The sequence below is a fragment of the Pogoniulus pusillus genome, chromosome Z, assembly GCF_015220805.1.
Source record: "Pogoniulus pusillus isolate bPogPus1 chromosome Z, bPogPus1.pri, whole genome shotgun sequence".
NCBI lineage: Eukaryota > Metazoa > Chordata > Aves > Piciformes > Lybiidae > Pogoniulus > Pogoniulus pusillus.
This window is the reverse complement of record NC_087309.1, coordinates 37,279,359-37,305,716: the sequence shown is the minus strand read 5'-3', so window position 1 is coordinate 37,305,716 and position 26,358 is coordinate 37,279,359. Positions and strand designations below refer to the sequence as shown.

The window sequence follows — 26,358 nt, the reverse complement described above, 5'->3', positions numbered from 1 at the left end:
CCACTGAGAGTTCTGGGAAGAAGAAGTAAAACATTTGATAACATTCTCCATTTTGTCTTTCACTCTGCCTTTGCCTTCAGACCTAGTCACATCTCATTAACCTTGCTCCCACTAACCCTGCTCCCTAACCTCTTGGGTGCACTTCTCTTCTTCCTGAGAACTGGGGTAAGGTTGAGAGGGCAAGGGGAGGTGTTGGGGTGGTTTGAGAGCCCCTCCTGGGGACTCAGGTTTCTGGGAGGGGAGTTGTGCTTCTGTATTGTTTATCCTTTGTATATTTCTGTATATAACTGCATATATATTGTAAATATCTGCTTGTATATTTGCTGCTGTAAAATAAATAGCTTCATTTATATTCCTGGAGGCCCGTCTGAGTTAGCTGGGGCAATTCCAAAGGTGTGTGGGGGCAGGTAAGAGCCCAGACCATCACAAGGTGTCCTGTGCTGCCCTCACTGTGCCTGCCTGGTCAAAGGAGGTAGAGAGCTTTGAATTCACTGGCCAGAACAATGGTGCTAGTGCCTATTGGCCAGTTTCGTTTTCAAAATGAAGTATAAAAGGAGGATGATTTAGAAATCATGCCTTTCTACATTAGCCTTTTCTAAACCAGCCTTCCTGCATTCAGCATGGAGCCTTCCTGCCTCTCCTCGTTTGCAGCTCGTTAAAGGCTGCCACAGCTCTCACAGCTGCCAGCTTAGCAGCATCTCTTCCCACTGCCTGAAATATTTTGTACTTTACCCTGGGATCACCGTTGCATGTTTGAAAGTGTCTTTGATATAGGAGGCTTACTGAGGGACCAACAGCATTGTGAGTACCTATGCTGGAGTGAATGCCAAGACTCCATAAGCATAATTAGAATTCTTCCTGTTCCTGTGTTCCTATTTTCCAACTTCTGATTGTTTAAACTGTTTAATTCTGTGCAGTTGCTTCCTGTCGACCAAAGAACCTCAGGGAATTTCCCCAGTTTTTATATATTAATAATAAAAATCAATATTCCTACAGAAATTAAGTCATAATTCACGACAGTTATTAATTTCTGATACAAACACACAGCCATAATGAACATACTAAAACAGGATCTCTTAGAAGAAGCAGAATAGTGGCTAAATATCTGAAGAATTGCTACCTTTCTTCATCGTCTATGATAGAAATGTAAATAAAAGTCTGGTTCTGGCCATGATGAAAAATGACAGAATTATTATGGATGATGTAGTCAGCACCATCAAGTGCAGAAATGCTTCGTGAAAGAAAATCAGCTGTTACGTAGCCATAAGTCCCACGCTTCCTCGTGACAGGAACCATGATTAATCCAGCATCCTCTTCCACTGCAAGAACCATTGAGAAAAAGTTATTTTATTTCAAAAAGGATGCCATGGTCACAGGCTTTACCTTTTATAACACAGTGAAAACTTCAGGCAAACTTACCCTGTAGAAAGATATATTGCGGATCAAATTCTATGATGCCTTCTACATTGTCACTTTTTGCTATCACGACTCGGACTGTGGAGATATTTCCTATTATTGGAGGTTGATCTACCTGTAGACCACTTTCTTTTATGGTAAAATCATATCCACTTGCAAAATATGAAAAAGAAAAATACAGAAATATTCCTTCTGAACGTATTAAGATGTGGGTATTTTAATTCGTCAGTTGCCACAAATACTTTTATTTTAACAGAATCATAGAATTATCAGGGCAGGATCATCCAGCTCAAACTCCCCTGCTATGGGCAGGGATGCCTCACACTAGGTCAGGTTGCTCACAGCCCCATCCAGCCAGGCCTCAAAAACCTCCAGGGATGCAGCTTCCACTACCTCCCTGGGCAGCCCATTCCAGTGTCTCACCACCTTCTTGCTGAAGCACTTCTTCCTAACATCTAATCTCAATCTACCCACTTCTAGTTTTGCTCCATTCCCCCTAGTCCTGATAGTTCTTACTCAAGACTTTTTGGTCACAATTTTTTCAGACTGTTATAGACGCAAAAGCAGAAGTTTATTGACAGGAATGTTTCATTTTATCATTTTTGTTTCATCATATTTCTTTTTAATTTCATGCAATTTGACCATTTCTACATAATATATGGATTTTCAGCTTTAGTTAATCATAATCAGCCAAATTTTTATACTAAACATTAGAAGAATTTGGTTCCTCATACATCCAATTGCCATTATGATTACTACTGAATAAAACTTCACAGTGCAATAGCTGAAATTCAATGGTGATTTTTTGCAGGTAGATCAGTTTCCCATTGGAATGGGCTGCCCAGGGAGGTGGTGGAGGCACCATCCCTGGGGGTCTTCAAGAAAAGACTGGATGAGGCACTCAGTGCCATGGTCTAGTTGACTGGCTAGGGCTGGGTGATAGGTTGGACTGGATGATCTTGGAGGTCTCTTCCAACCTGGTTGATTCTATGATTGCTCTATATAATTTGTTCTTAAGGTTGTAATCAATCAACTAGGAATTTATTTTTACCTTCCTTGGAGTTCTACTTTGTTAATCATCACTGAAAAATCTTCAGGACCTTCAGGAAAGTCATCATCATGAATTTCAACCAAAATCATTTTACTCTCCTCATGCGGTTCAAACAACAATTGCCTGACTGTGGGAGTGAAATCAACTCCCTCCTTTGCAGTCCCATTTATTATCTGAAAGCAAAGATGCACTTGGCCATAGGATCCCCTGGAACGCACAACACTGATGTTAACCTGAGGGGAAAAAAGACATGTTCTTTTAAAAATGGCTCTGTTTTTCTGCTAGAGTAGACTTCAGGAGTCTGCTCTAAAGGGTGTGTTTTCAATGGTTCTGTCAGGTAACAACAATATGCTTTAGTAAGTACAAAGAACATGTAACAGCACAGACCTCTTTATCAGAGCATTAAAAAGCCCAAGGTGGTCATTCTGGAGATGGTGCTATGATCACTGTAGAATAAATCTGTGGTTTATTTTTGTTGTAGTGTTAAGCATAAATCTATCAATAACATTGGCAAGTAGCAATATTTTATATAAGCAAGAACTGTAACCCAATACCCATTTTTCCTCCTCTGTTGTTTGCAACAGTTCCCTTGAAAATGCAAACTCTCCATATGGAAAATCACTGGCAGCCATGGTAATGTTTGCTGTGCTGCTGGATTCATTTATCAGTCCTCCATCGGTGACTCCAGTTATTTGAAACTGATAGTAATGCTTCTCCTCAGGAAGGTTGTCTTCTACAGCCTAGGGAGAAGAACCACGATCACAGGGTCACAGAATGTTAGAGGTTGGATGGGACCCCCATAGATCATTGAGTCCAACCAACCTGCCAGAGGAGAGCTACAGAATCTAGCACAGGTCACACATGAATGCATCCAGATGAGTCATGAAAGTCTCCAGAGATGCAGAGACCACAATCTCTCAGAGGAGATTGTTCCAGTTCTCTGTGACTCTCACAGCAAAGAAGTTCTTCCTCCTGTTAAAGTAGAACTTCCTGTGCTGGAGTTTATACCTGTTACCTGTGTCCTATCACAAGACACAACTGAGAAGAGTTTGTCCTCTCCCTCTTGACACTCAGACTTCATATATTTATAAATACTGATTAGATCCTCTCAAAGTCTTCTCTTCACCAGATCAAAAAGAACAGTGTGGCCAGTAGGACAAGGGAGGTTATTCTTCCCCTGTACTCAGCACTGGTCAGGGCACACCTTGAGTACTGTGTCCAGTTCTGGGCCCCTCAATTCAAGAAGGATGTTGAGGTGCTGGAACATGTCCAGAGAAGGGCAACAAAGCTGGTGAAAGGCCTGGAGCACAAACCCTCTGAGGAGAGGTTGAGGGAGCTGGGGTTGTTTAGCCTGGAGAAGAGGAGGCTCAGGGGTGATCTTATTACTGTCTACAACTACCTGAAGGGGCATTGTAGCCAGGTGGGGGGTGGCCTCTTCTCCCAGGCAACCAGCAATGGAACAAGGGGACACAGTCTCAAGTTGTGCCAGGGTAGGTATAGGCTGGATATTAGGAAGAAGTTCTTCACAGAGAGAGTGATTTCCCATTGGAATGGGCTGCCCAGGGAGGTGGTGGAGGCACCGTCCCTGAGGGTCTTCAAGAAAAGACTGGATGAGGCACTTAGTGCCATGGTCTGGTTGACTGGATAGGGCTGGGTGCTAGGTTGGACTGGATGATCTTGGAGGTCCTTTCCAACCTGGTTGATTCTATGATTCTATGATTCTATGGTCTAGTTGACTGGATAGGGCTGGGGGATAGGTTGGACTGGATGATCTTGGAGGTCTCTTCCAACCTAGTTGATTCTATGATTCTATGATTCTATGAAAAAGCACCAGGTCCCTCAGCCTTTCCTCATAGGGCAGTGCTCCAGGCCCTTAATCATCTTTGTAGTTCTCAGTTGGACTCTTTCAAGTAGATCCCTGTCCTTCCTGAACTGGAGAGCCCAAAACTGAATGCAATATTCCAGATGAGCTCTCACCAGGGCAGAGTAGAGGGGGAGGAGAACGTCCTTCAATCTGCTGGCCACATTCCTCTTACTACATTCCAGGATCTCACTGGTCTTGGCCACGAGGGCACCAATGAAAGCTAAATGCATTTAAACCATTACCAGGGAGAGTGGTATAACTTATTTCTTAGCCAAGAATTAAACAAAAGGAAGTATTTGAAATAGGTTGTGGTGTAAAATGTTCCACATACCTGTATCATAACAACTGCTGCAGATTGTCTGTCTCTCATTGTCAACATCCCTGATGTCTCAATAAATTCTGTGTTATGAGGAGGTGTTATATTCCAGTGTACCTTGATCTCACCAAAGATCCCTGGGCCACGTATCAGGCTGCAGGCAAGAAAACAAATGCAGGTTTCATTCTGTACCTTTAATATTTGATATTCAGTCCATGGACAGCCAGGGTCTCACATTGTTACACAGGAAATAATCAGCACTGTGAAGCTTAAGTCTCAGTGTACTAAATCACTAGTATAACAGAACAATTTGCTTTTCAAGGCAGTAGTATTTCTGAAATTTCCCTGTAAGTGGTATGTATCTTGAGCTGTTCCATTTGTTATTTAACTGAGTGGTCTTTAAAGTTCCTTTACCAGTACAACCCAAACATGAAGGCTGAAAACTGAGTACTCTCAGTTCTATTGTGCTTTTCATGATACTGACATGCAAAACAGAAGGGAAATGAGACTTAAGGAGCATTCTGGGTTTTAAGATAGAAGGACATGAGATTACTACTGTGAGACCACTTGAGGTCTGTCTGCTATTTATCTAAAATCCTAGAACCTAATCTCGTTCACGACACGAGTCACAGTGAACCAAGTAATGACAAAAATTCATTTGTACCTAACGTGATCTACAACTGCTGCTGCACAAAGCATCACTTTGTATTCAAGGCAGCATGAGAAGCTGTTCTGTTGCTTACATTTGCTGCCTGACCAAGAAAAAGTGCCGTAATCTCTCTTTTTCCCCATACTCTTACATGGCATGGTAACATCAATTCTTCATCCTGTTTTCAGTTGACTAAATGTAGTGAAATAATTGCATCTTGTTTCCACCAAAAATCCATTTCCCACTTTGGTAATGCTAGCCTTCATAACAGTATACTTAAATACAGTTCAGGCACCCATCCTGAACCAAAAAAGCACAAAGCACTGTCAAATGTCATTGATTCCCTATGCCCTTTTCCTTTGATGACAATCCTCTTTCCTTTAATTGACAAATGTTGAAAGCAATTTTGAAGACTGAGAAGAGCATGTGGAGCTCCCCAGCAATGGTAAAAAGACATATCCTTAGTATACTCTGACATTCTTTTAAAACAGAAATCCAATTCTAAAAGTAGTTCTGATTTCAGACGTGTGATAATGAAATGCAGCACTCAATTCTTTCCAAATACAATCACCCATAGCTTTTGAAACTGAGCTGTGGTCCTAGCTCTGGAAAAATGAGAGATGCACCCACCTAATCAGAGCAGTTCCATTGTAATTCCCTGAAGGTTCTCCAATCAGAACATGCCTGGATGAAGGAGCTATTCCAACCACCCCAGATGCTCCTTCGTCACCCACAATAGTGATGGTTGCAACACCTGTGAAGAGAGCAAAGCTGCTTGTAAGAAAATGAAAATAGACTAATGAGCTAACCTCTGTAAATTCTATGACATGAATAGTGAAGCGAAGCATCAGCTTCCCAGAGAGGCCAGGCAATCCTCATCCATGGATATAATCAGAATTTGAGTGAACAAGGCAGTCAGCAACCAGATCTAATTATGATCTCACATACTTTGAACAGTATTCCAATGAGGTGGTCCCTTACAAATGAAATAATTCTTTCTTACGGGTCTCAGCCTGGGTTTAGCTTCTTTTTGTTACAGAATTATTCATGGACAATGTTAGCTATCTGAACACAAAAGTCTACTCCAACAATTAACTCACAGTGAAAGATTATGATCTAAAATTCTGTTTGATTTCTTCAGACAGTGAAATAACTTAGCGAAAAAGACTAGCAGTCAAAACTGCTATCAAGCAGCAGCACACAAAATACACAAGCAGTGTAGACATAAAAAATGCAGTCTTGCTAGAATTCTTGTATGAAATCTCTCAAAAGAGAATGTAATCAATTCTTTACCATGTACAGGGGATATCTCTGCATCACCAGTAGAAACTAGCTGAATGGTAAATGTCTCATTCCCCTCCAGTAGATCGTCTTGTATCACATGTAAAACAATCAGCTTCTGGGATTCAGTCTGCATCATGTAAAGACCAGAAGATATATACATACACATAAGATATATGTATACACACACACATAAATAAAACTAAACAAAATGCAGTTTTACAGAGAAGTCTTCTTTTTCTTCACACATCAAATGGTAAGCATGAATATGCTTGATACATTCTGCAATCTGTTAAATATGACATTTCTCATCAGGATGAAATGTTTTATTGTCTTAAAAAACTTGTACACTACCCCAAAAGTGCCCTGGTTATTTTCAACTGAATAATGATTGATATTACTTTGAAATTTTACCCACATAAATGTTTGCAACCTAGAGGAAACTTTCCATCCAAAAGGCTCTCCATCTGAAAGATGGAGCTATTGAATAGAACACGTACATTCACAGGATTAGCATCATTAAGATTAGGTAAATTACATCACAAGAAATTCCTGTCTCACACACATTTTTATTAGTGAGCAGTAGCAGATGCGTAAAACAAGAATATAGGGAAAAAAATAAGTACACATTATACACCTTTAGAACACCATACATACACATACTTGTAATCTTACATGTACACATAGATAAGAACTTCAGGACGAAAGAACTAGGCCTATCAATAGAGAAAGGACAGCAAAATTATAGCCAAATTTGCCAAATACCGACGGTCTTGCCAAAAAATTGCTTTCTAACTGTTTAAAAGAAACAACTGGTACTGCTATCTATTTAATGCAAAATATCCTTGTATGGACAGAGTAGAAGGTGATTTATGGCAAAATTCTTTATTAAATATTTGAAGTAGGCTGTAAAACACCATAATTAATTTAACAATAATAGCTGGGTAATACCCAGTATTTTGGCTCCTACTTTGGAACTTTCACCTAACACCAAACATAAATCAAGTACAGCTGCCAAGTATGAATGTTACTGTGCCCGTTTATTATTTATTTTTTAAAATCTGCAGATTCTGAGCATTCATTTGTGCCTGTCACCCTTTAAATATCAATGTTCTCCTTTGGTTGCCTGATGCTTTAATAGAATAAACGTTTCTGTAATCATTCTTCACATCTAACACATTTTTGTAGCTCTTTCTAAAAACCAAATTTCAGCCACCTGTCTTCCAGATGATGACATTATGCTGCCATAAAAAAAACAGTCAGCTTTCCTTTTCTGCTTGAAAAAAGCACAGCATGCTGCTAACCCCACCAGCTCAAGCTGGCATTCATCTGGTGTTACAGCACTTAGTAAACCCCTGTGTCTATAAACATGTAAGAGCCATGCAAACAGACAAAGGAAGAGAGTATTTATAAATACAATAGCAAATAATTTATTGCAACATCAGGAATACCTCATTGAAGTGAAGGGTACCATTCAGAGGGGTCAGATCATATCTGGCTGCTTCCTCCACAATCCACAGCACTTTAACTGCTCCTCGTCCTCCCTGACTTCGACTGACGGTGAGCAACACAACTGCAGCAGAGTCATCAGGTGTCTGAGGTTCCTTCACTGTTACCTGATGAAGAAAGAGAAGCAGGGTATCAGAAAGGCTGTAGCAAAAGGCATCAATGCTGGCTTGAGACAAGCAACAGAAAACATTATCAATGGCGATGCAAAATAAGCACGAGAGTGGAAATCAACAGGAAGGTAAAAGACGTAAGGAATGTGTTGAGTTCTGCTAGCAAAGATTAGTCACTTGTGTTATTTCTGTATGCCTTATGATTCAAAATAATTACAGACAATGAGTCACAGGCAGGCACTGCACCAGCCAAATGGAGAGCAGAAGAACCACTCACTGACAAGAACCAAGACGAGATTTTTCAGATTTTCTTTCCAAACTTTACAATCACTAACACAAATTATTACAGAGGCATTTTAATATTCAACAGACTACCCAGAATCCCACCTGAGATGTCCTGTGTTGCAAGTATATTGAATTAAAATGGGTTCAGCCACCTATACAGCAGCACTTCCATTGTTATTATTCTCCTACACAGCTAGATGAAGCCTGCCACACATAGGTAGTTATATATTCCATTGCAGTGAAGGCTCATCAAAATCAGCTATGCATTACTGACACAAACCCAGTATCCAGCTTTAACAGCGAAGACTGAAATCCAAATCAAACTTACACTCTTTTCTTCAAACCCAAATACTCCAACAGGGGAATCATTTGGTGGAATAGCGACAGTGACCAGGATGTCATCTCCAAGTCTTGCACCACCTGTTACCCTCACCAGGGCAATCCTGAATATCTCAAGGAATTCAACTTCACTGTCATCTATTATTGTAATTTCTATTTCTCCTCTAACCTGCAGAAATTGATGAAGAAAAAAGAGCAACAAAGGTTTATTTATAATATTCTGTGAATTGTTTGAAAAAAATCTGAACATTTAAAAGAAGTGAATTTATTCTGATGATAGACAAATACACTGTCTGGTTGTGCTCACTCTTATTGTCTCTGCCCTAATTAGTAGCTGTCTGCCAAGAGTAATAGGTGATAGGTACAAACTACATTCACTAGAATAATTTAGAATCATAGATGAGAATAACAGATTCATTTTGGCTGGAAGGGACCTTTCAGATCATCTAGTCCAACCATTAACCCACCACTGCCATGTCACCACTAAACAATGCTCCTCAGAACATCTTTTCAATTGCTCCAGTGATGGGGATGCCACTACTGCCCTGCATAGCCTGTTCTAGGGCTTGACAACTCTTCTGCTGAAGAACGCCTTCCTAATGTCCAACCTAAACTTCCTCTGGTGTCATATCAGGCCATTTCCTCTTGTCCTACAGTTTCTTACATGGAAGAAGAGACCAACATCCACCTCACTACAACCTCCTTTCAGGGATGTGTAGAGGACAATGAGGTCTCTCTTCAGCCTCCTCTTCTCCAGGCTAAACAATCCAGTTCCCTCAGCTGCTCCTCACAGGATTTGTCTCCAGATCCTTCACCATTTTGTTACCCTTCTCTCAACATGCTGCAGCACCTCAATGCCTTTCTGGGAGTGAGGAGTCCAAACCTGAACCTAGAATTTAAGGTACAGTCTTGCCAGTGCCTGGTATAGGACAACTGTCAATGCCCTGCTCCTGCTGGCCAGGATGCTGCTGGCCTTCCTGGGCAAGCACCAGCTTATGTTCAGCTGCTGTCACCAGAACCTCCAGACCTTTCTCTGCTGGGCAAGTTTCCAGTCACTCTGCCCCAGGCCTTTAACACTGCAAGAGGTGGCTGTGACCCAAATTCAGGACCCAACACCATACCATCTTATTCTACAACTACCTGAGGGGTGGTTGTGGCCAGGGGGAGGTTGCTCCCTTCTCTCAGGCAGCCAGCGCCAGAACGAGAGGACACAGCCTCAGGCTGCGCCAGGGGACATTTAGGCTGGAGGTGAGGAGAAAGTTCTTCACTGAGAGAGTCATTGGACACTGGAATGGGCTGCCTGGGGAGGTGGTGGAGTCGCTGTCCCTGGAGCTGTTCAAGGCAGGGTTGGACGTGGCACTTGGTGCCATGGTCTAGCCTTGAGCTCTGTGGTAAAGGGTTGGACTTGATGATCTGTGAGGTCTCTTCCAATCTTGGTGATACTGTGATATACATATTCTATATTAAAGCCAGCACACTGCTCTGCTTTGGTGCTTAGTAGAAAAAGTGCAAGTACACAATACTGTAACTAAGCCAAAACTCTGCTCACAGAGTATATCCTATTTGGCAAGGGCCAGTTCTGCTCACTTGAAATAAAAAACCTAAAATATGCTGTCAGGGGCAATGTAAAATTTAGAAGTATATGTTGACCACAGCTCAGAATTCTACATACAGGCTTATTCTGAGTACTCACAGAGAAACAGCTAATGTTACAGAACTTCAGTGTAATAGGTTTTATTATTAGAAAATATATCTTTACTTCTGGAAGTACCAAAGGCAAACAGCTCTGTTTGGTCAATGCTTTTGGACAGTCTGCTCTTCCATGTTAAAGAATTTAAATCACCAGTGTTATTCACATGCATAATACCACAAACAAAATATTTTTAATGAAAAGGTGCAAATTCTGATGGAAGAAAACATGGAAATTCCTAAAGTGGTAATCAAAAAACAGTTGAACTTGCAGTTCACAGTTGACATTTGCAGGAAACACATACCTGTCCATCTGCAAATGTAAGGTTTCCAAGTGATGGCGTGAAGTCTTCAAAGCTAGCAGTGGCCTCAATAGCTTCCCAGTACAGAGTTGCTGCCCCAAACCTGCCAGCCTGTCGAACAACTGGAAGTTTCAGTACATTCTGTGGTGGTGGTACCTCATAACCAGTAACAGCTCCAGTTATATCCTGTCAATTCAACAAGAAACTGGTGAATGTCAAAGTAATTATTTTCTTCTCTTATTCTTTTACCATATTGACTCCAGGTAAATAAGCATTAAGAAATACATGATCCCTTATAAATTGGTCTGAATTTAGCACTGTGTCCTGGAGTCCTGTACCCCTAAATTCCTCTCCTGCCCGGACTTCAGGGGGAAAGGGGAAAAGCCGCCTGATTTCCTCCCCCCCCTCGCCTGCCCTGCAGCCATGAAGGGGGGGAGGACTGCCCCGTGAGTTCCCGCGCTGGAGCCAGGCTGGGATTGGCCGTGCGCTTTCGCGCCTAAGGTGTGGTAACTCTGCCCTTTGTCTAGCGAAGGTTATAAATATTGGGGGTCTTCCCGCCTTTGGGGTTCCCGCTTTGGATTTTGCCCGTGCCTGGATGTATGTGTCTGCCTGAGCCTGCCTGAGCTCACACACTCCCCTGTGCCTGGACTGCAGACAGACCAAGGATTCGCTTTCCTGTCGACACCTTTGTGTGCCTAACGACCCTTAACAACTCCTGCAGCCGCTGGAAAGGAAGAGGCAGACAGACCGCACGAGCCAGCCTGAGTGAGTTATTTGGCTTAGCTTAATTTAGTAAGAAACCGCTATTAATTAATAGCTGAGTCCTTTTCCAACTTCTGACTTCTAATATAGTCAGATTATTGATGGTATCCTTGTAGATTAATTCTCATGTAACTGTACCTGTTTATTAAACAAAATTAATCTTTGTATATATAGTTGTGGGGGCGGGTTTTTGGAAAAAATAAAAAATATCTATTTTTGATAAATTCTCGACTCGGCCACGTATCAGTTCCTGCCCTCCGTAACACACTGACTTTGCACTGAGCAAGGCCTGGATAGCCTGCTGAGGTCCCTTTCAGAATATTCTATGACACCAGTTTTAGCACTTCCATCCCCTTAATGAATATAATATATTAATTGTGAAGAACCTTCTAAGGAGTTATTTGTCTCACATGTGCTCTTTAGATCAAGAATAATTCAGTGTCAGAAAGCCTACCAGAACTCTATCAAAACTAGTCTGAAAACACTGTTGTGCTGCAATGCTACTTCAAATATTTTTCATTCAGACTTACTTACCTTGGTAACGTTGAACCTAAATACTCCTCTGGCATCATCGTTTTCTTCAATTGTTATTTCAGCTATTTCTAGCCCAAGCCTCTTCACACTTGGCTGACCTCCAGTGTGAGAATCAACCAGTCGCACACCAGTAATATTGACTATAAATCCTTCCTGTAGTTCTGGAACACTGTCCTGCAGAAATATTTATTAAATGGCTTTTTTGTTGTTGTTGCTTTGAGGTTTTGTTTTTTTTTTTTTTGGTTTTTTTTTGTTTTTTGTTGTTTGTTTTGTTTTGTTTTGTTGTTTTTTTTAATAAAGCACTGTTAAGTTATGTGGTGGTTTGAGGCTAATTGAGATATTTTAATGAGAGAAATTAGATCATTGGCTGTGAAAAGAGGAAATAAAAGTGATGTCTATATTACCCACTGGGTTGCTGAGAGATATAAAAACATAAAACAATGAAATGTCTCATTCTGTGGCTTGCTGCTTGCTGGTTCACTGTTTCTGCTTGAATCTGTGTAATCAGATCTAATAATTCTCCTTCTAACCTCTTGTCAGCTTTTAGCATCTCATCCCTGCTTTCTCTGCAAAGATCAATCACGTTAGCTTTCTGAGACAAGGGAGAGGTGGGAAGAAAGGCTTAGCTGGGAGCCCTCCAGGGCAGTCCTGATGATTGGGAGGGGTTTTGAATTTCTGTATTACTTCTAACTTGTATATAATTGTAAACATCTCTATATATTGTGTAGATATGCTTGTAAATATGTGCCATGTTGTAAATACAGATTCATATTAACTTCCAGCCACCTGAGGCTAGTCTGATGATTAAAATAGGGAAGGGAAACTCTCAAACCATGTCAAGTTATAATACAGAAAACTCACTACTTGCAGGTTGCATACTGTCCAAAAACTCTCAGCACTTGGAATTGTACCACCAATCACGTGCTTCACACCATATGAAAGGCAAAAAAGAATGTGAAATGAAAAGTTTCATTCTGGGTGTATTCAAAAACTATGTATATTTTTGGTGTGGAAAAAAAAATTCCTGATCTACAGAAAATATCTGTTAAAAGGTATGCAGAGTAAAACAAATCCTCTGTAAAAAACCCCAAAAGGCTGAAAAAAACAGCAAGCAGCTAAGATATGTCTGATTTGTTCCCTTGTCATTAATTTGGATTTAGAACAAAACAAATAATTGGCTTCATTCTCACTGATGAGAGCCTGAATTCTTTTGAAAGGGATGGCTGCAGTTCTTACCTATATGTAACTATTTGACATGAGAAGAATCCCCATCCTAGCCATTTCTAGAATGCTGAATCCTACTTCTGGTGTAGGAACAGCACCATTTTCTCTTCCTTAACACATCAATAGCTTAAGTTGTTGTCAGACTACTCACAGGCAGAATAGTGACTATGACAGAAGCTACTGTTGCGTTCTCTGCCATAATGATTGTCTTCGTTTCCAGTAGGTAGTCCTCATTCTCTGTTGCTTGGTTGGAGAGGGGCAGCTCAAGGTTAGGTGCTGTACTCAGCTGAATCTCAATCTCTCCAACAAAGCCTTGCTCTCGAATGATTTGTAAAGTAAGAGTAGTGGAATTCTCTTGTCCTATAACAAGGAGGGGAAAAAGCACATAACACACAGTGTGTAAGTCTGAAAAGCATATTAAAACTGAATGTAGAGGAAGAATTAAATAGGGAGTAACTATTTACAAATAACTGCTGCACAAAGTGTCACTTCAACTTTGCCATTTCTATTCAGTTTTCCCTTCAAAACTCCCATCTCACTGTTTTGGCTGGCCTCCTAAGGTCTATATTTATTTTGTTCCTGCCCTTGGCAGCCTCACCTCGTTGGAGGTGTCCCTTCTCACTGCAAGGGGGTTAGACAAGATAACCATTGAGAGTTCCTTCCAACTGGATGCAATCTGTGAATCTATTTACTCGACTATGGAAAGTAGCACTGGAGGGAGTCACTCGAGCTGTAAAATTTGCATTTCCTCAATACAAATGGTGAAGAAAATGAGATACTCTTGTACCAGTTAGGCCCAGATCCCTTTTCTATGGGTAAAACAGATTTATAATTCTTTCCAGCAAACCACCAAAGATAGCATTGGGCTACAAGTGCTGGGTTTATGACTAGAGAAACAGGCACAGGACATAGAAACGGGTAATCTGATAGCCTAATCTGATAGCCTTCTATGAAACCATGACCATATGGGTAGAATCATAGAATCAACCAGGTTGAAGAGAGCTCCAAGATCATCCAGTCCAACCTAGCACCCAGCCCTATCCAGTCAACTAGACCATGGCACTAAGTGCCTCATCCAGGCTTTTCCTGAACACTCCCAGGGATGGTGACTCCACCACCTCCCTGAGCAGCCAGCAACAAGCTTTGCACTTCAGGCTAGGTCCTGTTGCTTGTATTAACTAGATACTACTTCACAATTAACACTGTGAAGATTAAACTGTGCAACAAAGTAAAACTAAGAACACATCCTGAATCATAACTTTAGAGTACAAACTTCTCAAGTGTGTGTGTGCGTAAGTAAGGATCCCACATAATCCACTCCAAAGAGTTTCAGGTCCAAAAAAGGGGACAAAAATAATACAATTTAAACCAGAACTGCTGAGGAGGTTTTATTTGCAATACTGTTCTGAAGAAAAACATATTTTTCATAAATCTTATTTGCCAATATGGACAGAAGATTAAATTGTCAGGAATTTTCAGATGGGCTTTTAAATCATGAATAGCCCATCAGGCAGCTGCTGGAAAGCCACCCCGCTGTAGAGATGACTCCTCTGGCCAACAGTCTGGCAGGTCCTTCAGAATTTTACTTCATGCTTGGACAGAAACCTAGCATAACCCAATCAAACACACAGCTGGCAAGCAGAAAACCTCTAATTTAGTTTTCTTAAAGCGGAATTGACTCTTGTTCTGTTTTCTTCCTTTCCCAGAACAAATCCATTTGACCTAATTCATGAGGGAAGGCTTTTTATGTGAATTATTTTAATGAACATATTCATCCCCTTAAATAGAAAAGTTCATCTTAGTATCCAAATAAATCTGTTGTATGTATTAAAGATTTCCATCACAAGATGTCAGGGTTTTAACAATCCACTCCTAAGCAAAAATGACTGGAATGCTGAAATACTCATTGTGAAATGCAGCATAGAATAGTTTCATATTTTAAATTATATTTTTAGTTATATTTAAGCTTCAATTTTTAATAGAATCATAGAATCAACCAGGTTGGAAGAGACCTCCAAGATCATCCAGGCCAACCTATCCCCCAGCCCCATCCAGTCAACTAGACCATGGCACTGAGTGCCTCATCCAGGCTTTTCTTGAAGACCTCAAGGGACAGCAACTCCACCACCTCCCTGGGCAGCCCATTCCAATGCCAATCACTCTCTCTGGGAAGAACTTCCTCCTAACATCCAGCCTAGACCTACCCCAGCGCAACTTGAGACTGTGTCCCCTTGTTCTATTGCTGGTTGCCTGGCAGAAGAGGCCAACCCCTACCTGGCTACGTCCTCCCTTCAGATAGTTGTAGACAGCAATGAGGTCCCCCCTGAGCCTCCTCTTCTCCTGGCTAAACAACCCCAGCTCCCTCAGCCTCTCCTCATAGGCTTTGTGTTCCAGGCCCCTCACCAGCTTTGTTGCCCTTCTCTGGACACCTTCCAGCACCTCAACATCTCTCTTGAATTGAGGGGCCCAGAACTGGACACAGCACTCAAGGTGTGGTCTGAGCAGTGCTGAGTACAGGGGAAGAATAACCTCCCTTGTCCTACCGGCCACACTGTTCCTGATGCAGACCAGGATGCCATTGGCTCTCTTGGCCACCTGGACACACTGCACAAATAATATATAAGCAATATCACATAATGTACATATTACGCAGTGTATTTTGTTGTGTATGTTTATGTTATATATCACATACAATTTATATGGGTTTTTTGTATTTTTAATACTTTCTGTGTATGTACCACCAATATCATAGCTTTAACAATGCTGGCTTTGAAAAAATGGTTTGTTTTTTTTTTATCCCTAAGAATTCAAAAAACAGTCTTACCTTCAGGCTCTGTGACTTTGACAAAGAGAGAGTCCACATGCCACCCAATGACACCGTGTGGAGAGTCACTGGGTAAAATGGTAAGCACAGCTCTTGCCCTTTTGGGATCAATGACAGCTCCTTTGGCGGTATCCTGAACACCAACAGTGGTAACACGGACGAGTGTGATTTCCACAGTCTCTGAAAGCTCTGCAACACTGTCTGCAAGAATTGTCAGGGTGATTGTGGACAGGGCCTGGCCTTCTGAAAACGTAATCTACAGTGTCAGAGGGAAACAACAACAAAAACAGGCGAAGTTCTCCTCAGTGCTATTTCACTTTGCCAAACTCTATCAAATAAATACATATACATACATATACATACACATATATACATATACATACACATTTCATAGAGCCACAGAATCCCAAGTTGGAAGCCACCTCAAAGGTCATTTGGTCTAACCTTTCTTGGCAAAACCATGGTCTAGACAAGATTGCCCAGCACCCTGTCCAGATGAATATCAAGTGTCCAATGCTAGGTACTCTTCCACTTCCCTGCAGAGAGGATTCCAATGGCTGATTGTCCTTGTGAAAAATATTCCTCTCCTTGTGGAAACATTTGGAGTCCAGTGGAAATCTCCCCAAGAGTAACTTGTATCCAGTACCCCTTGTCTTTTTTGTGGGACTCCTTGTAAGAAACAGATTCTCCATCTGCTACCTTTAAAGATTAGCAACTGTTTAAATACTGGAAAATGGTGAGAAGGTCCCCATAAGCCTTTATTTCTCAAGGCTGAACACACAGCAGTTCTCTCAGCTTTTCCTCACATGGCAGCTTCCCAGTCTTTGGATCATCTTTGTGGCCTCTATCTAAATACTCTCCAGCCTGTGCACCTATTTTTGTATGATGGGGACCAAAACTGGACATACTATGCCAGATGTGGCCTGTCAAACACTGAGTAGAGCAGAATAATGACTTTGTCTCTTCTTGTCATGTCCTTGACACAACCCAGCATCCTCTTGGCTTTCTCTACCACTGCAGCACATTGTTTATTCAGATTGAGCATGCTGTCCACCAGGATTCTGACATTTCTTTCCACAGGGCTGCACTCCACCCAGTGTGCCCTGCATTCCTGGATTATACTTTCCCAGGGGCAGTTTATTTATTGAACTTCATAATGTTCTTTTTAGGTCATTCATCCAGACTATCCTGATCATCCTGCGGGGTGGTTCTCCCTTTCAAAATGCCCACTCCCCCACTTAATTTGGTATCACCAGCAAAATTCATCACTGTACACTTGATCCCTTCATTCAGATCATTTAGGAAGATTATACAGTATTGGACCCAATATTGATCCCTGAAGGACCCCGCTTCTGACAGGTTGGCAGTTGGAAAAGAAGCCAATTCCCAGCCACCACAGACCACACAGGGGACTGAAACATGTCATGAGTTTCTCTTGTACAGAAAGCCTTAGAGAAGTGAGGTAGACAACGTCCATCACTCAAGCTGCCACATCAGCTCAGCAGGTAAGTCTGCTGTAGAAAGCAATCAGGCTTGTCAAATATGATTCACCGTTGGTGACTCTGTGCTGGCTTTTCCCACTCACATGTTTCACATGACTTGTGATTGCCTCAGCAGAACTCATTTCCTAACATTCGCAGGAAATTAAATTCTGACACACTTGTACTTTCCTGGATCCTTCTACAGTCCCTTTTTGGAGATGGGGGTGACAATTCTTCCAGGATTCTGGGGCATCCCTCAATCTCAAGGACATCAAAGACTACTGAGAGTGGCCTCCCAACAATGTCAGTCAGCTTTCTTCAGATGCTAGGGTTGATAATGTTCTGGTCCATCAATTTGTAAAGGTCAAGTTCCTGTAGTAGTTCCCATACCAACTCCTCCTTCACTAATGGTGGGTCTATGTTTGCATCAGCCTAGACTTTCACTTTCGTTTCCCAGGTCAGGGGCTCAAGCATGCTAGTAAAGACAGAGGAGAAGAAAGTGCTGAGAACTTCTGCCATTCCAGGTTATTGGTGAGTTATTCACCTCTCCGGTTTAACAGTGGGCCAGCAGCTTTCTTCTGTTTCTGCTTGCTGATCGCTCATCTGAAGAATCTTTGCTTTTGGTTTTTGACATCTCTGGCTATTTTCATTTCCAGCTGGGATTTTGCTTTTCTAATTGCATCTCTGCACATTCTAACAATGCCCTTGTGCTTCTTAACCAGTACTGATCCACTTTTCCATCTCAGGTACATTTCTGTTTTTCCTTAGAGCAGACTCAGAAGCTCACAGTTAAGCCAAGAGGGTCTCTTGCTCCACATACTTCCCTTGCTTTTAAAGGGAGGAACTGGTGTTTGCAGGAAACTGTTTTCGAAGCACTCACAGCACTCATTAGCTCCTTTATTCTCTATGAAAGCTGCCCATGGAAGCTTTCCCAACTAAGTTGAGCTAGCTGACATTTGCTCTTCTAAAATTGAAAGCTTTTGTCTTAGTACTAACCTCCAGCATGCTCAACAGCATCCCAAGTTCTGCAATGCCATAAGCACTGCAGACAAGACTATCACTATCCAATATATATACATATATGTATATATCACATAGCAGGTTTTGTTGGTTTGTGGGTAGGAAGTCCAGCAGTTACTCATTCCTGGTTAGCACAACTAATGCTTGTATGAGGAAGCAATCCTCCACATGCCAGAAACACAATGGATGACATGAGTTTCAACAAATGTCTAGGCAGTTAAGTTAACTAAGGGGGTACTATAAGCTTCCACAATTGCTGTAGCTTACTTCTATAGATTCAAGGTACTGAATAAACATTTTGCCTTGCTTTCATGCAAGGCTTTTGCTTTTCTAATAAAATTGCCTTTATCTCAAACTTTTCCACCTTATTTTCTCCCCTGTCATACTCAGGACAGGCAGTAAGAGAGCAATTAGGGGGGAGTTTGGCAGCCAGCCAAGGTCAACCCACAATATAGAATTAGATCCAAACAATGACAAACACATAAAATGAATTAAGATCACTGCTAGTGGAAGAAAAGTCTATCAATAAGTTCATTGTTCTGGGGTTGGTTTGGTTTGGTTTTTTTTTCCAGGTTAAATGACTGCGAAGTGCTTTGTCTATATTCTTATTTTTTAATTCAATGGGCTAGTCATTTGACCAGGCCTCCCTCAAAAAGGAAGACATGGCTAGATCACACAGGGATAAAGAGAATTTTCCAGTGAAAAACATACTTCTGCAAACGAGAGGCCACAGCCTCAGGCTGCGCCAGGGGAAATTTAGGCTGGAGGTGAGGAGAAAGTTCTTCACTGAGAGAGTCATTGGACACTGGAATGGGCTGCCCGGGGAGGTGGTGGAGTCGCTGTCCCTGGGGCAGTTCAACGCAGGATTGGATGTGGCACTTGGTGCCATGGTCTAGCCTTGAGCTCTGTGGTAAAGGGTTGGACTTGATGATCTATGAGGTCTCTTCCAACCTTGGTGATACTGTGATACTGTGATACCTGCAACGTTTGCAGGGAAATCCATCTGGAATGTTCAACCAGTACACTAATAAAGGTTGTATTGGCAACCTTGGGTTCCTCTCTGTTGATTTTTCTCCAACGTTTTTTAATCTGACTTCAGACTCATTATTTCCAGACGTAAAGTGTACTTCTACCAGATTTTGGGCCTTTCTTCGCTCAGCTGTGGTTTGTGCTACAGCTCTACATCCTCAAAGCTCACAGGGCTTTGGGCCTTCTAGAGATGGCCACCAGGTGGAGGCCCTTGACTTAAAGAACCTTTCTGTCAGTCCTGAGCCATACTTAGAAGTCTGGCTAGCAAGAAACTGGATTTTACCATGGCTGGAAATATGAACAGCCTCAGAAAAGAAGAAAACTGGGACCTGTTATATTTCCCTGAATCTCTGAAGCTTTCAGTTGTACTGATAAGGTCAGGATGAAGAGCAAACATTCCCAGAATCCTACCTATGCAAATGATTTGACACAGCAGGTGGAGCTCACAGCAGGAAAAAAGGGAGATGGGATCAGGGTACTGGAGATACACATTTCTAGTGCCTGCAGGGTACACCTGGTTCTAGAAGAGCAAGAGTGATGCTGCATTATTATGTGCCAGCCAGAAATGCAAGCTGCCAGAATCAGAGGAAAGGAGCAGGACGCAGGCATTAACAGCAGAGCAGAGCACGTACTGTCATGCCTCAGCACATCTGCACCTATTATCTGACACAACACCCTCAGTGCTTCCCTATCAGTGATATCATCACATACCATTCCCGAAGCTGGAAATACATCACTTGTGCTCCCATTAGCAATCCACTCTACTGTAACTCGTCCATATGTTCCTATTAAACGTTCAATATTCAAGGTGATTAAGCTGTCCTGTTCCATTTCTTCAACTTGCTTAAATAAAGAGCTCTGGAAAACATGAAGAAACAAAACCATAACATTGTTTTGTTATAAAGAAAAGTTTCTTTAGGGATCTGGGTAGTCAATGGGTGCCAGTGACACTGAATATCAGAAAGTTAATCTAATGTTAAGTAGCTAAATGCATATTCTTTAATTTAATTTACACTTTCTGAATTTCAGAGGTACTCAATACTCCCAGGTTTCATGTATCTAAGAACTGAAATTGTCAGACCTCTTTAACCTAAGGCAAAAATCCATGGAGGTGTCTGAGACCCATTGCCTGGAGATGTTCAAGGTGAGGGTCAACAGGGCTCTGCGCAACCTGGTCTAATTGAGGATGTCCCTGATGACTCTGGGAGGGGTTGGACTAGATGAACTTTGGAGGTCACTTCCAGCCCAGACCATTCTAGGATTCTATGAAAAAACTCAGTGTTTTTTGTTTCAATTTGTTGTTTTATTTCCTTTAGTACAGGACTGTCCACTTTGTGTGAAGCAGATACTAAACAAGTGGATCTTCATGAGAGACATTTTTACTGCTTTTACTTTATTGTTATTTACTCTTCTTTCAGAAGACCACATGTAAATGTTTGAGTAACAACTCTTTTGTAGTTTGTATCTTCAATATGTATTTACCTGATAACTGTCTAGATAACTTGTACAGTGTTTGATAATATAAGGATTACCCACACCAAATAAGACTTTCAACCTGATATTCTTCTGAAGAAATTACTTTGTTCTGGCAGATTGGCTCATCTTGTTACATAATCCACTTCTTCAGGGCAAAAAGATCTTCAGATCATTCAAAGATGATCAAAGGACTGGATCATCTCTCCTACAAAGCAGGCTGACAGAGCTGGTGCTGTTCAGCCTGGACAAGGCTCCAAGAAGACTTTACAGCAGTCTTCCAGTGCCTAAAGGCGCCCTACAGGAAAACTGGAGAGGCATGGTTCACAAGAGCTTGTAGTGACAAGGTGAGGGGCAATAGTTTGAATCTAGAGTAGGGTAGATTTAGATTGGACATTAAGAAGAAGTTCTTTACTATGAGATAGGTGGAACACTGGAACAGGTTGCTAAGGGAGGTTGTGGAGGTCCCATCCTTGAAGACATTCAAAGTCAAACTTACTGAGGCTCTGAGCAATCTGATCTAGTTGGAGGTGTCTCTGCTCACTGCAGAGGGCTTTGAGAGTGCCTTCCAACCTAGGGCATTCCCTATTATATTTTCAGTTAATTCCCTTGATTAACCAACCAGGGTGGCTCTACAATGACATCACATATGACATCCAAAAACTGAGTATTTAAGTTGCTGCAAAACCAAAATGATAAATGATTGTGCTAATCTAAACATGAGTGGATTATAAAAAACCTCACAGCAGGAACAGACTAAAGAACTGATCTTCTATCATGGAATGGTTTATGTTGGACATAACCTTAAAGATTGTCTATTTTTAACCCCACTCCCATGGTCCAAACTAGCCCAAGTTGCTCAAGGCTTCATCCAGCCTGGCCCTGAACCCCTCCAGAGAGAGGCCATCCACAACCTCTCTGGGCAACCTGTGCCAGTGTCTCACCACCCTCACTGGAATTAATTTCTACCCAATCTCTAGTCCAAGTCTTCCCTATTCCAGCTCAAAGCCATTGCCCCTTGTCCTGTCACTACAAGCCCTTGTAATAACTCCCTCCCCAGCTCTCCTGTAGCCTTTTTCGAGTACTGGAAGACAGCTGTAAGGTGTCCCTGGAATCTTCTATTCTCCAGGCTGAACAGACCTAACTCTTGCATTCCCTTAGTGTGGGATGTAGCATCTAGTCCAACCTTCCTGGGCAGAGCAGAGGTGGGGGAAGAACCTCACTTCACCTACTAACCATACTCCTAATACACCTCAAGATGCCCTTGGCCTTGAACAGAGGGGCACATTATCTTGTGTTCCATCACAATCATGCAGCAATGCTGAATACACATCAAAATCATCTCAGGCTGCTACAAGACTTTAGAAAAACAACTCTCTGACATGTTCTGTAGTTTTACTATCTTTGTGTTCTATTATTCAAAAATTACATGTAGTTATTTTTATGATTTAGCTTAGAAGTTTTACCTGAGCAAATGCAATGACTCCAAAGGCATTGTCATTGGAAGGAATAATTATGTTAACAAAGCCATGAACACCAATCTCTGCACCTCCCTTAGGGTTTTTCAACAGCACTTTGAAGCACTCTTCCTCCTCTGGGATGGTGTCATCCAGGATATTGACTGCTATCACAGCTTCCATGTCCCCAGGCTCAAATATCAATTCACCTGAACTAGCACAAAAACACACATCAAGTCATTATAAACTGAGGATAGTTGATTAAATTAGCTTTGAAAGCATTGCTGTAAATCTAATGAGCATTTTTGGAGGTGGAATTGTTTTAATCCTAAGGAAGCAACTGAAATTTGAAAGTTATGGAGTTTGTGATATTTCAGGGGTTTTGTTTGTTTGTCTGTTTGTTTTTTTAATAAAAGCTACAAGTTTTCAGAGTAACTGAAAATAATTATGAAAGTAATCCATGTATCCTAAATAAAACCTTTAAAAAATATCAGCTCTCAACTCCAAGTCCTTCCTTGCCACTCTTAAAGGCTGTTTGACTTCAGGTTATCTTAAACCTAACTGTGAAAAGCTCTCTGTAGTGTCAATAAGCACACCACACGCAGAAGCAGATGAGATGCTGCACTGTAATGAACAGACTATCACAGAAAAAGAAACGCAAGAGCTGGGAGAAAGATACAGAAATGAAAAAAACAAACCTACCTAGGTATAAAATCTGACTGGTTGGAGATGGTGGTCAGCTCATAAACCTGGGAGATGGACTCCATGGACAGAGCAATCAGACTTTTGCTGGAGTTCAGAGACTTTGCAGTAGCTGAAGTGATATGATCTGCACGTGGGGCTTCCAGCATTGCAGAGAACTGGTTCTCTTCTGAGTTCCAAGAGTACAACATCAGTGTGTCCTCACCAGACAGGAGGATGTGAACTATATTGAGAAAAAGAGGAGAAAACAGAAACATTTAGTGACATATATGAAATTTCTCCCTGTAATGCCATAACGCCCTTAGTTGCACAATGATGGCAGTCTGGTAAATAAGATCAATTAAATAACCACAAACACTTTTTGTTTCAATTTCAGCTTTACAAATGAGGATTTGAACAAATATTATCATTCAAATCTTACCTAAACCTGAAGGAGGCATGAAAACATGTATATTTCTTACAGCACAGACTGGAATAGACTGAAAGTGTCTGAAGGTGGACTGCCCTGTCTCCCAGATGAAAATTTCAGAAGAGTTTCCAGATTCTACAAAGAAGCAAAATGACAAAACTTAGAGAATCATAGAATGCTAGAGACTGGAAAGGACCTCCAGGGATCAAATCCAAACCCCGTGCCAAGTAGGATCACCTAGAGTAGTTCACACAGGAATGCATCCAGGTAGGTTTTCAAAGTATCCAGAGAAGGAGACTCCACAACCCCTATGGGCAGCCTGTTCCAGTGCTCCATCACCCTCATTGTAAAGAAGTTTCTCCTCATGTTGAGGTGAAACTACCTGAAGGGGCATTGTAGCCAGGTGGGGGGTGGCCTCTTCTCCCAGGCAACCAGCAAGAGAACAAGGGGACACAGTCTGAAGTTGTGCCAGGGTAGGTATAGGCTGGATATTAGGAAGAAGTTCTTCACAGAGAGAGTGATTTCCCATTGGAAAGGGCTGCCCAGGGAGGTGGTGGAGGCACCGTCCCTGGGGGTCTTCAAGAAAAGACTGGATGAGGCACTTAGTGCCATGGTCTAGTTGATTGGCTAGGGCTGGGTGCTAGGTTGGACTGGATGATCTTGGAGGTCTCTTCCAGCCTGGTTGATTCTATGATTCTATGAAACCTTTTATGTTTAAGTTTGTATCAATTGTTCCTTGTCTTATTACTGTGCACCACTGAAAAGAGATTGGCCTCATGCACTGGAAACCCACCCCTCAGATATTCATACACATTGATGAGATCTCCTCTCAGTCTTCTCTTCCCAAGACTTCCAAACACCCCCAGGGCTCTCAGTCTCTCTCCATAGGGGAGATGCCCAAGTACCCCAGTCATCCTCGTGCTCTCCATTAGACTCTCTTCAGCAGGTCCTTGTCTCTCTTGAAATGGGGAGCCCACAACTGCACACATTATTCCAGGTGTGGTCTCACCAGGGCAGAGTAGAGAGGAAGATGAACCTCCCTAGACCTGCTGGACACACTTTCCTTGATGTAACCCAGAGTACCATTGGCTCTCTTAGCCACAAGGGCACATTGCTGGCCTGTGCAGAAGTTGCTGTCCACCAGGACTCCAAGGTCGTTCTCCACAGAACTGCTTTCCAGCACGGCAGCCCCCAACCTGTACTGGTGTCTGTCATTATTCCTCTCCAGACGCAAGACTTTGCACTTGTCCTTATTGAACTTCACAAGTTTTGCCTCCACCCAGCTCTCCAGCCCACCCAGATCTCACTGGATGGCAGCACAGCTTTACATTATTTTGCTGCTTGTTATTTAAATATCAAACTAGTGACCATTCTAAAGGGAAAATCTGGCAGCTTTAATCACAAAGTGAGGCAAATTATCATAATTTAATTTTTACTTGGTCCACAGCAAGACTGATTCCCATGAGGTAAGTCATCCACTAACATCCTTTAAGCACTTTTCTGCACATATTGGAATATACTAATACGTGTTAGTAGACAACAGCCAACTGGAAAGAAACTTATGGACTGCAATAGAAACCTTTCAATAAGCATATCACTGCAGTCATGAAACAATGCCTAAAATGTCATACTTGTAATACATTTTTTAATAATTAATTTGCTAAATATCTATTTATAGTTGTTTTATTAAAATTCACCTTTGCATACCACGATGCTTAGAAGAATGCAATTAGTAGCTGAATAAATTGAGTTGTTATTATTATTTCCCATTGTTCTTGGGAAAATACATAATTCATCCCACAAATATTTGAGAACAAACACAAAGTTGTTATTTTCTGATGGATAAAAGCAGATACATTTGATAAAATACTTACTGGCAAATTGTCACTCTCCAATAATATTTTAATCTCTAACTAAACTCTACCCCAAATTCCTTTGCTACCAAGTAAGCTGTACCTAGGAAACTTAAGCGTTTTCCTTCTTCTAAATACCTTTTGCAGTAATTAGGTAGATATCAGATCCAGAAGTCCAGGCTTCCATATGTTTTATTTCTTTTGCTGGTAACTGATGAAGATTCCTAAACTCATTATTTAACCACTGGTACAGGAGCATGTTCTGGCTGGTATCTGATAAAGAAACTAACAGGTACATGATGCCTCCTCGAGGAAATAAGGCTATATTCAGGGCTTTGTAAAGTGGAAGTTGATGGTGAAGTACAAATATATCATTATTCCAATGGAAAACCTATGGAATATGGAAAAAAAAAAGAAGAAGAAAGGTTTTGTTATATATTCATAATTAGCACCAAGAAAAGAGAAATTGTCATGGTAAAAAACTGAGGAGACTTAAGAGTAAACTGAATTCCTCATCTCTAAGGTGGACTCTAATTTAAGGTAGAAGAACATTATTAACTACTTTACTTCAAAGAGCTGTGCCTGTTCTTCAAATTAACAAGTTCATGGTCAGAATTTAATCCTGTTCTTATAGGTGTCTAATAATTAACACTGGCAACAAAATCAAGTCAAATACAAATTGTATGCTGATGTAGAGAGTTTTGCTGCATTTGAACAGGTCTATAATTTTAAGTCTTATAAACCTACTTTAGGCACATCAGTATTTTTTTTCAGAAATA

At 41.4% G+C, this 26,358-nt stretch overlaps 1 protein-coding gene across 1 annotated transcript in view; it reads right to left on the bottom strand.

Annotated features, from left to right (window-relative positions):
• ADGRV1 (adhesion G protein-coupled receptor V1) overlaps window positions 1–26,358 on the bottom strand; it is a 450,458-nt gene that overhangs the window by 278,913 nt on the left and 145,187 nt on the right. Inside the window, 18 exon segments of the mRNA XM_064176319.1 lie at window positions 1,121–1,319; window positions 1,420–1,568; window positions 2,468–2,700; window positions 3,022–3,207; window positions 4,663–4,801; window positions 5,927–6,050; window positions 6,590–6,707; window positions 8,029–8,193; window positions 8,810–8,989; window positions 10,815–10,997; window positions 12,108–12,281; window positions 13,483–13,691; window positions 16,156–16,411; window positions 20,397–20,543; window positions 22,625–22,829; window positions 23,318–23,540; window positions 23,739–23,861; window positions 25,718–25,970. Of these exon segments, the coding sequence (XP_064032389.1) occupies window positions 1,121–1,319; window positions 1,420–1,568; window positions 2,468–2,700; window positions 3,022–3,207; window positions 4,663–4,801; window positions 5,927–6,050; window positions 6,590–6,707; window positions 8,029–8,193; window positions 8,810–8,989; window positions 10,815–10,997; window positions 12,108–12,281; window positions 13,483–13,691; window positions 16,156–16,411; window positions 20,397–20,543; window positions 22,625–22,829; window positions 23,318–23,540; window positions 23,739–23,861; window positions 25,718–25,970 (3,266 nt within the window).